At 37.9% G+C, this 17,889-nt stretch overlaps 1 protein-coding gene across 1 annotated transcript in view; it reads left to right on the forward strand.

The window, feature by feature from the left end:
• SETX (senataxin) overlaps nt 1–17,889 on the forward strand; it is a 31,058-nt gene that overhangs the window by 1,442 nt on the left and 11,727 nt on the right. Inside the window, exons 3-16 of the mRNA XM_005146332.4 lie at nt 1,456–1,666; nt 1,860–1,969; nt 2,942–3,161; nt 3,434–3,553; nt 4,533–4,704; nt 7,739–7,829; nt 8,425–12,195; nt 13,015–13,114; nt 13,660–13,836; nt 14,476–14,705; nt 15,189–15,356; nt 15,925–16,078; nt 16,941–17,042; nt 17,495–17,607. Coding sequence (XP_005146389.2) covers nt 1,456–1,666; nt 1,860–1,969; nt 2,942–3,161; nt 3,434–3,553; nt 4,533–4,704; nt 7,739–7,829; nt 8,425–12,195; nt 13,015–13,114; nt 13,660–13,836; nt 14,476–14,705; nt 15,189–15,356; nt 15,925–16,078; nt 16,941–17,042; nt 17,495–17,607 — 5,739 coding nt within the window. The remainder of the gene's footprint in view (nt 1–1,455; nt 1,667–1,859; nt 1,970–2,941; nt 3,162–3,433; nt 3,554–4,532; nt 4,705–7,738; nt 7,830–8,424; nt 12,196–13,014; nt 13,115–13,659; nt 13,837–14,475; nt 14,706–15,188; nt 15,357–15,924; nt 16,079–16,940; nt 17,043–17,494; nt 17,608–17,889) is intronic.

A 17,889-nucleotide genomic window follows, 5' to 3' on the forward strand; every position in this document is an offset into this window, starting at 1 on the left:
GACTGTGTCAGTGAGAATAGATAATGGTCTGTGGTGAAACACACAATAGAAAAGTACTGTCTGTCTGTGGTGGCTCCTCCCCAGAAGGTCCCACTTTGGCTGGTCCTCAGAAAAGTCCCAATCCTGGGAGACCTTTCTAGGTACAGCTGGCCACTTCTTCTGATGTTGGCTGGCCCACTGCGTCAGAATGAGTGTGCATTTTTGGTAGTATAAAAGCCCAAGCCTCATGCCATGTGGGGAGGCAGAACCTCCCCACACATAGGTCAACATTGCCTCCATGGGAACGCTCACTACAGGTTGAGTCTGCCACCTCAGACTGTGATGTTTCTTGGAGCTGGTTTCCTGATTGTCAGTACACGGTCTTTGGAGTTGGTAAGATAACCAAAGATCAGAAATATCTTTTACTGTATCTTTTATTATCTCTATATTTTCTCTGTATTAATAAGCTAGTTGAGATTTCTCTATTGTGTTTTGTTTCTCTCAATCCAGAATCCTCGAAACTCTGGAAAACAGACTTAACAGCTCACCCTCTTCAGTGTTTTCTTTGTTCCTCAGGCATCCGTTCCACTTTTGTTTCTTCCTCTTTTTGTTAGCTTTCACTTTTCATTCATAGTTTTCCGTTGTGCTTCTGTTCGAGATCTGTTCTAATCTTGTGCAATTAAAACCAGTCAAGTTTAAAAACTGTTATCTTAAGCCTTTTGTAATTCTTCCTTACTAGTATTCCAGCTTTACATTTTGGAAAGCTTGTTTTCCCATAGATGTGTGTAAAATGAATATCTGTAGCCAATTGTTCACCATACAAATGTCTAAAAGGTTGCTCTTTAAATTAGATTTCTCTGCAGGCCAATCTCATTTGAGTATAGATTGGAGATAGGTGGAGTCACTGGACTGCTGAAAGTTCTATTAGCTGTAGGAAATAACCTTGATTTCTAATAGAAGTTGGGAGAAATTTACTTCAGATGAGTAATGTTAAGTGAGCTGAATCTGCTACAAATACTTAGCAAGTCAGTCAGTCTGTTTACATTCTTTACATAAACTCCATTCACCAGTACATTACAAAATATGTGAGAAAGCAAGACTTAAAAAACGCTTTTCCCATCTTCCCAAATATGATTGTTTCCTGTATTGTGTACTTCTTTATATTGGCCAGTGAAACGAAGTTTTGTGACTAATCTCTGGCCTGAAACAACAACTGAGATGGTTGATGAATATTTAACAAAAATATAAAACCACCATACTTTATAATCCCAGCTCTGAAGTGAGAATTTTGTGATTCATACAGTCTGAATTCTACCCGAAGACTTCATCATTTTACACCACACTTGGAAAGAAACTTTTTAAATGAAATTTTAAGTTTTGAAAAATCTAGCTAAGGTTTCTGCATGTGATAATAAATGTCCTTAAGTGCTTTCTTTACATATGCACTTTGGGTAATTGTTTTTCCTTTCTGAATAGGTCTTGTGGAAGTTGGAAACCTCCCGTCTTGTTGCCCACATTGAGAAATCCATGCAAGAAGAAGCTGGAGAAGATGATGAGTTGTTTGTAGTCGATGAGAATGGACAGACACAGCTGTCTGGTTATGTGGGCCCGGACTTTGAGAATAACCTGCGAGTCCCCCTTCTAGAAGTACTGAAATATCCATATCTGCTGCTGCATGAGAGAGTCAGTATGTATCTTACCATGGACAGTTGGAGGGGAATGGTATTATTTCTACTGAAGGAGGTGAAAATAACAAGTAGTAGTTAAACTGAAGTTCTAGTGTGTATGTGTGTGTATATGTATTTTGTATTTATTTTGTCGCTTGGGTTTCTTTGTGAGCATATAAATTACCCCTTAATGTAAGTGTCTTATCCTTGTAGGTGAGCTGTGTGTGGAAGTGCTCTGTAGAATGGAAAGAAGTCACAGCTCCTTTCAGGTCTTTGAGAAATATCCAGGAATTTATCTCTTTTTGGTACACCCAAATGAAGTGGTAAGTTACTTCTGTGTTCCACTAAAACTTAAGTTTTAAATGGCATCACAATAGATTATGGTTTCTAATGGCAAGAGTATGAAAATAGTAGCATTCAGAATTTTAAGTGTTTGATTTTCTGTATTTAACAATATACAGAAAAAGGAGATTTCAGTAGGAATATAGTTACTCTTGCTGAAGAAACTCTTCTAGAATCACTTTGCTGTTTGCATTTAGTCAACAGAAGTTACAGATGTTCAACTGGCTTATTTAAACACCAGTGTGGAGTTCAAAATTTCATGTCCTGGTAGGTCAGAGGATAATTCCACCAAGGTAAGAGTGGACAAGTGTCCGGTGCTGACAGCACAACTTAATACCTGTTGTTAGAGTATACAATTACCTAATCAGAAAACCAATGTTTAGGTAATATCAGCAAGTACAAAACTAAATGCTTCCTTTTTGTCACATAAATCCCAAAGAGTTTTGTTTCATAGACTCACAGAGTAGGGTGGAAGGCACCTCAAGGTTCTCCTAGTCCCACCTTTCTTGGCAAAGCATGACCTACAGCAGAATGGCAGAATCTTAAAAGATTCTGGGGACACTGGGGAATCCACCACTTCTTGGGGAGATTATTCCAATGGCTGATTGTACTCATTGTGAAAGTTTTTCCTCTTGTGTTCAGTTAGAATCTCCCTGGGAGTTGTGACCATTACCCCACATCTTTTCCATGCGACTGCTTGTAAAAAGGGAGTCTCCATCTTCTCTGTAGCCACCCTTTAAATAAGATCTCCCCTGAGCTACCTGTTTTCTAGGCTGAACAAACCCAGCTCTCAGCCTTTCCTCATACAACTGCCCACACTTGCAGTTATGAGACCTTCCTGTAGTAAAAAAACACTTTTGTCGTGTTTGTAGTAGCAGTGTTTTATAATCTTACAGCATTGTGATTTTATTTGTCCTTTTTTCTTAATATAAAACTTTTGTTTCAATTCTTAGATTCGTAGATGGGCCATTCTAACAGCAAGGAATTTAGGCAAGGTTGACAGAGATGATTACTATGACTTACAGGAAGTGCTGACTTGCTTGTTCAAGGTTATTGAGTTGGGGCTTTTTGAGAGTCAGGATATTTACAGATCTTCAATGGTTGAAAAGGGCAAACTCATCCTTCTGCCATCTCACTTATATGATACTGCCAACTACAAAGACTATTGGCTGGGTGAGTATGATGTGGAATGAATTCGTACATGTAGTCTCTCATAAACATTTGTTTCAAGTCAGAGCTCTCCTGTTTCATATTTGCTGTTTATTTTGGGGCATGTCAAATTGGAAAATTGAATGTTGCACAGCAGTAGCGTGCTTCATGTTGCTGCTGATCTCTTGGTCAGGTGTTACACTGATAACGGTGTTGGAAACATCCTTGATTTGGTGAAAATTAGAACAAACGTTTGCAACTATGTGGACAAATTGCATCTTTTTTTTTTCTTTTAGGGATTTGTATGTTGCTTACAGTGCTGGAAGAAGAGGCTTTGGATTCCTTGTTACTGGGTCCAGACAAACAAAATGACTTCATGCAGTCTATACTTCACACCATGGAGAAAGAAGCTGCTGGTAATTAATTTTGATACTGAGATTAAGGCAGTTCATGGTCTATTTTTCATCTTTATCAAACTTCCTTATTGAAGTTCTTAGTGAATTCTTAGTTGTGTATCTCAGGTGATTTCAGGTGAAGCTTATTTATCTTCTGGAAGATGATCAGTATTGTGTAATACTTGAGCAATACTGACAAACATTGAAAAATTACATTTAAACTCTTAAATAGAAAAGGAATGGCAGTGCCTTGCATAAGGCTGGCTTAGAGGTTTTGAGAGGACAGTCTGTAACTTCTATCATATTGTTTGCATTTAATGTACAGGTTGTATAGGAATGTGCGTTTCACTGTGGCATGGTTTGACTTTTCAGTCCTAAAATACAGAAACACCTTCTGAATTGCTACAACTTGCTTAAAATTTGACTCTTCCACCCATTTGTTTGAGGGAACCCATTTTGCAGCTGTGAATTTAGGCTAGCAGCCCTTGGGCCATTCTTGTAGGCCACATGTCATGGCATAGCCCAGGAATGGCACATCAGCTCAAGATCAGGGCTGTGTCTCAAATGACTAGGTCTTTATGAGCTTAATGCATTTATTGAGGGTATGATACATTATATGAAGGGGAAAGAATATGAAAGCCAATTGCTTCTAGCTTGAATTTGAAGTATAAATTGTCATAGCTGTGTAAGTCGTACCCACTTCTTAGAATGACACTGCAAAAATCAGTGTGGAAGAATTGGATTCATCGAGATGGGAAATGTTACTGTTACCCAGTTACTGCATAAGGAACAGTGTCTTGTCTGTACAAATAAGTGAGGTTGATGTTTTTCATCCTTTTTCCAGGTTAAAGAGTACAGTTACGACTTACTAGAATACGTATCTTTGTATTGGTATTTAAGAAAAATCAATGAAAACCAACTGCTTTCAACTTCAGCTTAGTCTAAGAATGTTCAGGACTCTTGCATTTCAACTCTCTCCAATGTTACTGTTATGTTTCAGATGAGTCTACTGACCCCTTCTGGCCAGCGCTGCATTGTTTCATGGTTATTTTGGATCAGCTCGGATCTAAAGTATGGGGTCAGCTTATTGATCCAGTCCAAGCCTTTCAAACCATTATCAACAGTGTGAGCTACAACAGTGAGATAAAAAATATACGCAATAGCTTTAAGAGGTCAGTTTTATTCGGAGACTAGATCAGTTTTATGATTATAATACCAGGTAGTGTAGTAACTTTGGTTTTGGTTTTCTTGTCAGTGCTACTTTGTGTTGGGGGAGGGAGATGACAAATAAAAAAATACCATATTGGCAAATAAAAGCAATGAAAAGATGAAGTAGGTCCCCTAAAATTGTAAGATTCTTCAAAACTACTTACTTACTTCTTTTTGACTACTAAAAAGTCCGTTATGCTGCTCAGGTTTTTTTCCTGAACCAGGAAGGCTGCTAATTGTTGAATGCTTACTGCTATAACCAACTGGCATATAAGTTCAATGGAGATTGCCATGCCTGATGCTCTTTTAAAGCTATGGGGATTCCTAAATTTTCAGTGCGTGACATAGTTTTAGATTTGATTGTAGTTCCAGTTGACAACTGATTTGAGTTTACTTTCAGCTTGTGTTAAGCTTTAACTATTTCTCAAGATTAGATTTACTTAATGGTACTCTATGGTTTAAAAACTTTTATTCGTTTTCTAAACATATTCCTTTCAGGGAAGGTAATAAAATGAGAATCATGGAACAGTTCTTCAGTAGCTTGGATAACATAGTGAGCTGCTGAAAGGAAACACATTGAAACACATAGCAGGCACCAGATAATCTTTTGAAAGGTTTTGTCTTCATATACTTACATCCTAAGATAAAATGGATTTTTTTAACTTCTAAGGGACAATATTGCCAGTATTGAGCAAAAAGTTAATGAGGTATTTATTTGGCATAGAAGTAGCTGGTTAGCACAGTGCTAGGGAGCCTGGAAATAACTTATGTGGGAGCAGAATTTTGTTGTTTAAACTTGAGCTTCGTCTTTTGGCACACTGTCCCTTGTAAAGGTATTTATAAGAATCCAGATCCAAAGATTTCAGTAACACCTATTTTGGAAAACTGAAAATGCGCCTAATTTTAAAAACCTGGTGGAAAATAGTGTCGCAGAGTGCTGGGAGACACGAGCAGTGCTTTAAAAGTCTAAGGAAGACATGAGCAGTGCTTTAGAAGTCTCATTTATTGCCAGGGTTCACAGTGTTTATATACATTTTTTTCTACTGCCTTACATCATTCTTTGGCATAGTAACAATCATTCTTTGGTTAAGAGTGCCTGTGTCTGCTTACAATAGCTTAGTATATTATACTTTGATACATACACAATAAATGGCTGTATTAATATTGGATACATAATCAATAGCTTGCTGTATTAGTGGATACATGTGCAGCATGCAGCAACTAAGATACAATTAGTTACATTAAGCGGATGAGAACCTGGTCTCCAAAAACTTGCTAACAGTTCCTTATTGTGTCTTAACACATCTCAGTTTCCTCTCATCTTGCTTGCACTGCTACTTTTGCTTCTTTACCCACAGCTTTCTTCATCATACTGGAATTCATCACCAAGATACGTTTACTTTGTTTCCCTATATTTTTCCGTCCGAGAGCTGAATCAGCTGTAACATGTCGCTTTCTCTATGTCCTCGTTCATGTAGCCAGTCTTTAGCAATACTCTTCACATTTCCCCTGTCTTTTTTAAGAACAACAAGGGAGGTATTAATGTTTTTCATCAGCTTGTTAACCTGCATTTGGATACACTGAAGAAGGCATGGCAGACAAATGAGAAGCACAAAGATAACTAAGACAATTATTATGCCGTGTTTAACAAGGTCTAAAAGCCATCCAGTAATTCCCCAAGAAGATAACCAATTGTCCAGCCATCCAGATGCGACTGTAATATCTTTAAAGTTATTCCGTAATTTCTCTATCTGTGAGTGAATACTATTGCTATGATCAGAGAGATTCAGACAGCACAGTCCTTCAAATTCTTTGCATCCATGACCTTGAGCTAAAAGCAAAAAACCTATTGTTGCTCGATTCTGCAATATTGCATGTCGAACACTATCCACATCATGTAACAAGCTATCTAAGACGTTAGACGTAATATTAAACTCTTGTATTACAAAGCATGCCAAGCCTTTAATATTCCGCCAGTTAGTAGCACTCATCACTCCAGGGACGAAAAATGCCATAGAAATAGCAGCTCCAATTGAGTTGATTCTAACATGGGGATCACGATCTGGACCGATTCCTAATATGTCACGTTTTGGCCGATTATATACATTCTGCACTAAATTTCTATATGAGGGTGTGAACATAGTCAATTTACCAATGTAGCAAGGTCCTCCCCAGGGTTTTCTGGGATACCTGGCCATGCACCATCTCCACAGATTAAAAAATAACTGGGCGGAAATTTAAAATTGCCACGAGTAGTGACCTTCTCGGGTACCATGGGTTAGAGACATGTTTTCCCGTTGACCTTGATGTGATGCACTAATAGATTGTTCTTCATGTCCCTGTTCGGGCGCCAAATGTCGCAGAGTGCTGGGAGACTTCTAAAGCACTGCTCGTGTCTTCCTTAGACTTTTAAAGCACTGCTCGTGTCTCCCAGCACTCTGCGACAAATAGGATAACCATACCAGTCTTTTACTTCATGTGGTATATTTTGAGTCAGTTTTGAGTGACAATATCTTAAATGTTCTGTATTTTTTATACACGCACAGTTTATAATCTTACAGATAGTGGCAGATATAGATACATGGAATGTTATAGATAAGAGGAAGGTATATTTAAGGAGGTTTTCCTCATTTAAACAAGCTATTTGAGTGTTGTGTTCAAATAGTTATATACGAAGTTGAGGAGTGTGTAGCCATCATTGAGCTGTGTTTATGCACAGAAAATTCAAAGAAAATGGAATTCGTTGGGTAGTTGTTCTAGATAGTCAAATCTGTGGCTTAGTAGAAAGGTTTTTCCTGAGGCAGTCACTTCTACTGTCTCTTACCAGCAGGATAGAACAAATTCTGCAATTTTAAATATGATGTATTTTCACAGGTACAAATTCTAATAGTCATCTGGTCAGTATCTGAAAAATGGAATCTGTTGTCTTGGTCAGTTGACTTTCTTATAGTGTAAGTTAGTTGTGTGGAGTCTGTAATGGTTTCTGTTTCTTTTCAGGACAAAGATTGAACCAGAGTCAGACTACAATGATGACATGGTTACTTGCAGTCAGATTGTGTATAGTTATAACACAGAAAAGCCTCAAAAGGTATTAAACCAGTATTTTCCTGTTCTTTGAACTCTGATCACAAAATGAAACTGTCAGTTTAAACCATCTATAAAATACATGAAGGGGAAGTTACTCAGTTTCTGCTGGTGATGTAAAGAAAAAATACTGAATGATGTATGTCACTGTTGTGTGCGTTAAATAATAGCCAGTCTGATCACTTCTTGTTCAGTTGGTACATTCAGAATAAATATTTATGAATGTGTTCTCTTGATGTTGATGCATTGTTTTTAGGAAATGTCTTTGAAGTCTTTAAATGTATATTTGATTATCTGAGGTTAAATTATGTCAGCATAATATCTTTTGGAGAGTTTACAATGATTTTTAAAGAAAATAATACTTTACACTTATTTCATAGGTTACATTTTAGGAAATGAGTTCCTTATACGTGTGTTTGATTATTTTTTTCATTTTTAAAATTTAGGTTTTGACTTGCGTTAGGATATAAGAGATGTTACCGTTTAATGAACATATATTTGAAAGAAAGTAACTTTTATGGCTAGAAGAAAAACGCCTGGGAGGTGAAACTCTGCAGATGTAGATGATGAGGATGATTTATGGTGAAATTATTTTTCAGGATACTGGATGGAAGACTGCCATTTGTCCAGACTACTGCCCCAACATGTATGAAGATATGCAAGCACTGGCTAACATGCTTCAGTCTGCAATTGGTAGAGGTACACGTATCCATCAAAGCACATTTTTGTGGTTCATCCCTTTTGTTCAGTCGCTCATGGATTTAAAGGACTTGGGTGTAGCATATATAGTAGAGGTCATTCACTACCTCTGCTCGGAAATCAAAGGTATTCTCAATGAAAGAATCCAGCAATGTGACAAAGTCTCTGAATTTTTTCTCCTGATCTTGGTCTCCATTATTGAACTACACAGAAAGAAGAAGTGCCTGCATTTGTTATGGATTAGCTCCCAGGAATGGGTGGAAGCGGTGGTGAAATGTACTATGCTTCCAGCTATTGCATTTACACAGTGCACTGAAAAACTACCTGGACAATGTGTGAGAAGTTCATTGACAGTATCTTTACAAGCTTCTAACTCTGTGCAGCATGCCTGTGTGCAATTGATACGCAGCCTTCTTAAAGAAGGCTATCAAATTGGGCAGCATACTCTTTGCAAGCAATACCTAGACAAACTCAATCTTCTTCTGCGAGGAAATCTATCTTTAGGTTGGCAGCTGAACATCCAGGAAACTCAGGAATTACAAGTGTGTTTAAGGCAAGTTATAAGAGGTATAAAGAACAGAGCATTGGATACCTCTGTGGCTGCAGGAAACGATGCAATCTCTACAACTTTACCTATAAAGCAAGAGAAGAGTTCACGTGGTGGTGGATGCGAGATGAGTGTATATGGCAGAGATGACCTTCATTCACTGTGTGCTGTCTCATCAAAGGAAGGCAGAGTTTGCTCCAGCTTCTTTAAAAGTGAACCTGGTATGCAGGAGAATGAAGATGATGGGATTATGCTTTCAGGGTTCAGTGGCACCTTACTGAGAAAAGTATCGACTGGACTAAAATCAAGTTCATTGTTGAAATCTGAGATTAGGAATGCACCTGACATGCAAGCTTCAGACTCAAAACAGCTTAGTTTAAATGACTTGGCTAAATATAATTGTGAAGATCAAATTTCAAAGTCCTGTTTTACGGATAAAACTTCAACAAATGGTTGTGTTCAGCTTAGCTCTGAAAACAAGTACAATATATCCAGCCCTGCTTCTCGGATCAGGCCACTGTCAGTGAAGTGTAAATCAAGTGACAGGTTATTAGAATTTTCAAAGTATTTCAAGAGAGAAAGCAATTCAGTGGGGAAGAAAGAGGAGGGGTTTATGAAGACAGTTTCTGAAGATAATACTTTAACAGACTCCCAGGTTGATAGAGAACTCAGTAAATTATCTTTAGCTGCTTATGCCAAAAGTGTCAATTTTTCCTTTGATTCAAGCCAGGAGAGCTCACTAGATGATAATGTGTGTGATATTAAAAGAAAAGTGAAAGGTGTGATAAGATCTTCCAGTGATGGTCAGCGTACGACATCTCCCTGTGATTCAGATTGCCTTAACAATAAAGTCATTATAATTTCAGACTCTTCTGATGAAGAAAATCCTGTGGCTGACAAGAAAGAAACAAAAAAATATGAAAATGGGTATCCTGAAGAGCAGCCTTCAACTTCCAGCTGCGCTTCTGGTAGTGATACCAAAACCGAATCAAAGGTACCAAGCTCTCTCTTGTCACTGGAAGACTGTGAGTCTCAGTACTTTGAATTTGAAACAGAACTTGATGTCTATTCGGTTTGGCAAGATACTCAAGACTACAGCATGGAAGTAACTCAAAAGTATAAAGAAGGTCACGTTTCAGCATTGGTTGGGAGTAATGATTCAGATGACTTACTGGACGATCACACAAATGAATGGGGTTATGATACGGATTACGTAAATGATGATAACATGGAAGAAGAAGCAAACTTGACAGGAAAGACGGAAAATCTTCCTCATCAGACAGAAGCTGATAATACAAAAGTAGCAACTGATTCAGCGTTGCAAGAATCTGTTGGTAAGGAAAATGCAAAAGATCAACTGGAGAATTCTGCAGGCAAAGGCACCATTGAAGACTTCACCCTGCACTCAAAATTGACTGAACCATCTACATCTAAGATCTCATTAGCTTCAAAACTGGCCCTTAAGAAAAACAGTGCAAGCCCACAGAAGAGTATAGCAAACTCTAAGGTAGCAAGAACTGTTCAAAGAAGCCCTAAAAAACCTGTCCAAAAACCTGTCCGTAAACCAGCACAAACTAAAACACTACTTCAGAGTAAATTAAAAACTTCCCAGCCTGGCAGTTCAATGCCTGCTGTGGTTCCTCCAAAGAAAGTTCGGCAGTGTCCAGCACCAGCATCAACTGTAGAAAAACTTGGTCTGAAGAAGGCACCTCGCAGAGCATTTGAGTTATCCCAGCGCTCTTTAGAGAGTCTGGCGCAACTGCGCAGCTATGGTAAAGCTGCAGGGAGAATTGGGGTTGCACAGAAACAGAAGATTAAACTAATTGCTCCTCAGAGTTTGTCTATAAAACATAATAAAAAATTGCTGGCCTGCCAAGACCTTCAGTATTTAAGGCAGACAATGCCCAAAAGAAGGGTCGGAGTGGGAAATCCTTCAGGAAGTTCTGGGAGTAGAAACAGAAAAGCTAGCAAACTGGATACAAAACTTAAGAAACAAAAGCCTGGAAGGTTTGAAGTGGCATCTGTTGAAACGCAGGGAGAGGGAAAAAGGGTGTGTACTGGTTTTCCCTCTGCAGGTGAAAGAGAATTTGAAAGCCTTTTTGTGGAGGAGGAGGAAACTGGTGTCTCTAAAATGCCTGGTTTTTCAGACATTAACATAAAATCAAAGGATAATGGTATGATGGTTCCTCCTGTACCTGAGTATTCAAGTCCCTCTTCCTCTGCATTGGTTGGAGATGGTAAAAATGAACCTTCAGGAAATGATTGTGTTGTCCAGCCTGAGTGTGAGAAGACAAAAGATAATGGGTGTAAATTGAATGAAAATAGTGATGATGATGATCTGTTTTTAACTCAGTTAGACCCAGTGGATATGGACTTATGTTCTGAGGAGGAAAGTGTTCAAGATACCACTACAGCTAGGAAAAACACAGAGGAAATGGATACTGATAAAAGCCTTCAGCAGAGTGAATCCTTGACTGTAGTGAAATGCAAGTACAAAGACTGTAATGAAAAAGTAGAAAAACCAGGAGAGTACTGTAGTAAGCATTCAGCTACCAGCTCAGAAGCAGATCACTTGTTTGCTAAACCTTCTCTCCTGCCACCTAAACCAAGAAAGCCTTCCACTACCAAAATTTTCAGCTCAGCAAGTTCTTCACGGAATGCAGCCTTCAGCAAGGATCTCGAAGATGTTAAAAAGCTACCACCAGCTTCAAAAAGCAAAGTGAATGTAGCAAAACCAGTGGTGGTCAGACCTCCAAATGCAAAGCCTATACCGACACGAAATCAGACGTGCAAGTCTCCAAGTTTCATTAATGTACCTCAATCCAACATTCCTAATAATGTCCTTCAGTCACAAAATAGACAGAATGGCAATGCTTCAAACATTTCCAGGAGGCCTGTCCAAGAAGCATATTCTTCACCCTTTTATGTTCAGCAGCATGATCACAGTATTTTTATTACTGAAGTCCTAAGGTGGACTTACGAAATGTTTATGAACTCCAGCCTCTTTGGACCTCCAAGTAATCTGACGCAGTCTTTAGTAGCTGCTGTTCCTATCCACTTTCAAGGATACAATGACTATTTCAATACATTTTTCCCCTTGATGATGCTAAATGCCTTTGAAACAGTAAGTAGCTGTCTGCCTCTTGATTTGTTTTCATTAGCCCTAATAGATTTTACCAGGAGATTAGAAATTGTTATATGCCTTATATTTACCTTCTGAAAGTGTTCAGATACAGATCTGAATAGAGGAATGATAAGGGGGAAATATTAAGACAGTTAAGTTTAAGATGGGGACTGCCAGTGTTACCTCAGTACCACTATTTTATTGGGTGTGCATCCACAATAGCATGCGAAAGGAGGGAAAAAGGAAGTGGTTCCTCTTTCCTTATAGCACATAAAGCTTAAAAAGGAAATCTTTTAATGCCAGTGTAAAAAGATGTAATGTTTTGATTCACGTTGAGAGCTTATGTGAGAGGGTGGGTTAATCTGAAAATCATTTTTTTTCAAACAGCTTGACTTTAATAGTTTGTAGTTTAATAGTGAGAAAATGCAGCATTCCTTCAGCTGGAAGTCGCATGCTTGCAAATTCAGTCATTGCATCACTTCTTCCATAGAAAAAAAGGTAGAAAATGAAGTCAGTACCAGGATAATACCAGTATTTTAGGGTGAAAATGTGGTCGGGGGGAACACACATTTGTTTTGAAGAGCTTTGTAAGAAATGAGAGGGTGTTGGAAAGGAGGCACTTTTAATTTGCTCTGTTTATGTAATGTGCCCACATACATTAGAGAAACAGGTAGGACTGTTGGCTTGTACCTGACAGTCTGTTAGCTTTCTTGTATTTCTGCTTCGTGTTTTTTGCCCTTTGAGTCATGATATGCTATTTTTGTGAAACACTAAACCCTTCAAAGTATTTTTATTTAGCTATTACTTTCCAACATGTAGCTGGCACAAGAGTGGATAGAAAACCAGAAGGTGAGAGAGAAGAGTTACTACTTCAACTTACAGAGCTTCTCTGCTGACTTGAACACAGCAGATTTTACAGGTAAGGGGTTGTTTTGTGGGGTTTTTTGGTTTTGTTATTTTTCTGTTTTAATAAACCCCTCTTCTCATTTTCATGTAAGTGATGTGTTATAATGAGCTAGCACTTACAGGTAGAATTTGTGCTTTACGGAAAAGATTTGAATTTGCCGCTTTATGTAATGCGCATAACAGGAATACATATTTTGCAGGGGCTTATGTGTTTGTACAAAAAGTTACTTGATTACTGCTGAAATCTTTTCAACTTCCTATTTCATTCATTTGTGATTTTATTTTAGCTTCTGTTGGTAAATAAAATAGTCCTTGACTTGCTTTATTTTTTAGCGCTATGTTCAGGCTTAAGGATGCAGGATGGTGTTAAAACTCTTCATAGTCTTTTGCTATAGGTTTTAATTGCTTTAAAAATCAACAGGTGAGTGTTACTGAAGTATATTCAATATGTTAATTGTAGTACTTCTATAGTAACTATTCTATGATTCTATAGTCAGAGAAGAATTGTAACCATTTTCCTTTTAATGTTCTAACTATTTTAAAATGTATTTTGTGTAGCTCATTTGCGAGAAAGTGATTTGGCAAAGCAGCTTCATCCAAAAGAAGATGACTTAATCTTTTTGGTGGTCCAAAAGAAAAAAGATCCCTTTAGGGAAGACAGTGAGATGGAGGACCAAATAGTGAACGAAGTTGGTCTCGTGACACGATTTTCTCGTGCATCTGGCCGTGCAACTAGTAAGTTAATAGGGTTGAAATAAAAACTGGATTCTTCTGGGTACCATAAAATGCTACTTCATCACTGGTTGTTGGTAGTTGTACCGTACGACTTACCTCAGAGGAAATGGGATTGTTTTTCCACTGCAGCATGTATGTTCCATGCTAGAAGCATTGTAAAAAGCCAGGAACTAAAAGTGCAGACCTGCTTTCTGTGCATTTTTGTAGGTAATTCCTACAATACAGAGGTTAATGCTTTGCATAAGAACAGAAACTAATGATGAATAAATGCCTTGCATACATCTTGAGGAGTTCATTGCTGTGAGATATGAACTTCATGGTCTCACTGACTAAAATGTTCACTATTTTCTGGAACTGAATTTATGAATTACCAACTATCAGGATTAGTGCTACCTCATTAAAATTGTAATCTGAGTTGGGTTAGAGAGCATTGTTGTATATGTTTTGTGTGGGGTTTTTGTTTTGTTTTGGCATTTGGGTTTTTTTGCAAGAAAGATTTGTTGGCTTCGTAATAGAAGGCATGGTTCTGATGAATTCTTTTGAGTGACCTGTTAGAATATGTTCTACGTAACAGTTTGGATAGTCTTTGAATTAACAGCTTGTGGTTTTGTTTTGATTTTTCCTCCTCTCTTTTAATAGGACAAAAGGAGCAGCATACCATCTGTCATCTTTCTGTGCGAACTCGAGGCAATTTGTCATTCTTCGTAAATAAGCAAGTGAAGTGTATGGTGGTTGGCTCCCTGGTTACCACACACCGAACATTCAAAGGTCTGCTGCTACTGAGCAGGAGTCCCCTGGCTAAACCCATCATAAATCCAAGTTACAATGACTTCTGTCCCAGAGATTTGCCTGTAGCCTCAGAAAGCACTGTAAGTCATGCAGCTGAATGTGATTAGGGATGACAAAAGTGGGCATTTGGATGTGTGGCTTTGTGAAACTGGTTTTGCATGCTGCTTTTTGAGATAAGTTTCAGAAGCACTGAGTCACTGCATTTCAGAGTTGGTTGACTGTGTGAATTGTGTGTTTCTGCTGTATTGACATAGATACTAGTAGTGCACTTCAAGCACCTTTCAGGTTTTTTTTCCACACTGGACAGGTATCTGTTCAGGAAATAAGGCATAGTATGGAAAAGGTAATGCAAAATAAAGGGGTGTGTAGAGTAAATGAAACCTTCATTACAGCTTGACTCAGGATTGGGTGTGCATCTAGAGCAAACCTAGAATTAAAAACTTCCATACCCTTCAGGTTCTTGAGTTGTAGCTAGAGGAGTGGGGGACATTCTGAAAATACATAAAATGAACATGGAAGGGTCTATCAACATTAATAGATTATTTTTCCTTGTGTCTGATCAGGCATGGAATGTGAATGAGTACAATGAAGATCAGAAGAGAGCCATTGAGACAGCTTATGCCATGGTAAAGCAGCACCCAGGGCTTCCAAAGATCTGCCTTATCCATGGACCACCTGGGACAGGAAAATCAAAAACTATTGTTGGACTTCTGTCTCGTGTTTTGAAAGAGGTAAGTGAACCCAATGTAATTGTCATGTGCTGATGATGCATGGAGTGGACACAAGGATGGTGTCAATGGAAGAGCTTAAGCTAAATGGGAGCACAGTATTGGTAATTACTGGGAGTGTAATTCATTAAGCTGACTTTATTGCATCTATATAGTATAGGGTGTAAAAGTGGAAATAATACCTTTTGGGCCTTTTGGAAAACATTTATTTTACAAAACTTGAGTAAAATCAAGGAAATGTGCACAGTTGGTAATAAAAACACTTGTTGGTTTTTTTTTAAATCTTAATATTCTTTCATACATTAATGTTATTTGGCCTGTCCTATTTAATGGTTTTCTTAACAGCAACCAGTAGATTTATGAAGTACATCTTTGTTGAAGGGAAGTTAAGCAAGCAGTATTATTAATACATTTGACCTGTTACTCAATGTAAGGCATACCTTAAGTGATATTTAAGTGTGAGTCCCCATAGTCTGCTTGCTGGTTAAGATGAATGTACAGTCTGGCTTTTAAACCACAAATGAAAACAATCTAAAGAGTATGTTTTGGTTTATTGTTAATTAATCTGCAGAACACTAGGAATGAGAAAACTCAAAAAACAAATTCCAAGATCAAGCCAAACCGTTTTCTTGTTTGTGCACCATCAAATGCTGCTGTTGATGAACTCATGAAAAAGATCATCATTGCGTTTAAGGAAAAATGCCAGAACAGACAGGAGCCTTTGGGTATGGTTTACTTTAAAATTCTGCTTAAAATTCTGTTAAGTTGGCAAAACCTGAAGTAAAAGCTAGAACAGTTGATTAGATATAGTATGTATATGCTACTCTAAGCAGCTTTTTTTATCTTGCAGAGCATGATTCGTACATCCTTATACTGTTACTAATTTCAATGTGCTTTTCTACAAGGTGGTTATTTTTAATAGATTGCATTTTGTCTTTATATAGACACTGACCCTTTCCTCATAATGTTAGTTTTAGTTCACCGGTTTTTAGTCCTTAGAGATTTGAACACAAGACTATTACCTTGATTTTGAATGAAATTGGACTTTGGTCATGCTGAACAGACTGAAACTTTTTACATCAGAACCTCTCCCTTGTGCTTTGTTTTCTCCTCCTAGTTTGTAACTAATACAAAGTAGATAAAGTCTGAGCAAGGCCTCTGGTATATGGTGGGGGGAAAAGAGCCCAAACCTGTATAGTAACCAAATGTTAGTTTGGTTTTGGCTTACCGGCTGTGTTCCTGATTGTAATTGGTCATCTTCTAAAGTAGGAATTCTGTAAGTTTTAGATAAGCCTGAGAATAATAGGTTGTTATGTTAATTTGGAATAATACTCTTGAACTGCTAGCCAGCACTAAAACATGGGCAACATCATCTTTGTTGTTTGTGTGTGTTTGTTTGTTTAGAGTTTGGATTTCCTGTTTTTTTTTTGTAGCTGTGTTTAGATAACTTATTGCAACCCCCTGAAAGGCAGAGAAGGGAAAGGCTTGTTTGATCTCTATGATGTTTACTTTTTTGTTTCTCTTATACCAAAGTGCAAGGATGATTGGAGCAATCTAAAAGTATTTTAACCCTGATTTTGTAAACAGGAAATTGTGGTGATATCAAATTAGTGCGACTTGGTGCTGAAAAAGCAATCAACAGTGAAGTCCGGGGATTTAGCCTGGATAAGCAAGTTGAACATAGGATGAGTAAGTAACATTCAAATCAGACTTTTCTTCAATCTTTGTTGAGCTTGATGATGTTTTGCACTTAGGGCTATGTGTCCTTTAAGAAGAAAATGCTGGTAAGAGATTTTTCTGCAGCTGTGCTTCATGAAGTATTGTTGTTCAGTCTTGGTGGGAAAGTGTCAGCTTTCATAAGGCCTAAAATCTAAGCAAAACAAATAAATAAACAAGACTGGGGGTTTTTGTTTTAGAAGAAATTGCAGTACATATATGTAAAGGCCATGATTTTTAAGCAATGCAGCTATGCAGCATTTGAGAGCTACAGTTGGAACCAGCTCTCATTATCTTTGTTTTACAAGACCTCAGCAGAAAACAGAAAAATGCAACACATAAGTTTGACCATTTGAGTGAGAGCAAATGTTACTGTAATGTGGTTTTTCTATTTCTCATGTATGTTTTCCTTTGTTTTATTATAGAGCGAAAGCCAGCTGACTGTGACCAGGATATTCAGAAGAAGAAAGCTGCTCTGGATCAAAAGCTGGACATGCTGTCTCGTCAGCGTGCCATGCACAGATGTGAGAAGAAGGAAGTGGTAAGATAGTAGTGTTTTGAATCCTGCTTGTATTTTTTGAGAGTAAAGGACTCTACTGTTTAATGCCATCTCTGAGCAGTAACTCTCTTCGCCTGCTTTTTCAACTGATGGAAAATTTGGTTAGCGCTGCAAAAGGGAATTAAGAACTTTCCATCAGGATTTGCTGTCAACTGGTTGATCATGCCACTTCTTGCTCTGGTGTTTCCTAATCTTCATTTGGTTCTGTCACCAGTTTTTAGTATAACCATATTTATAAGTCTTAATGATTTAATTTGATTG

This window comes from Melopsittacus undulatus, chromosome 11 (genome assembly GCF_012275295.1).
Source record: "Melopsittacus undulatus isolate bMelUnd1 chromosome 11, bMelUnd1.mat.Z, whole genome shotgun sequence".
Classification (NCBI taxonomy): domain Eukaryota; kingdom Metazoa; phylum Chordata; class Aves; order Psittaciformes; family Psittaculidae; genus Melopsittacus; species Melopsittacus undulatus.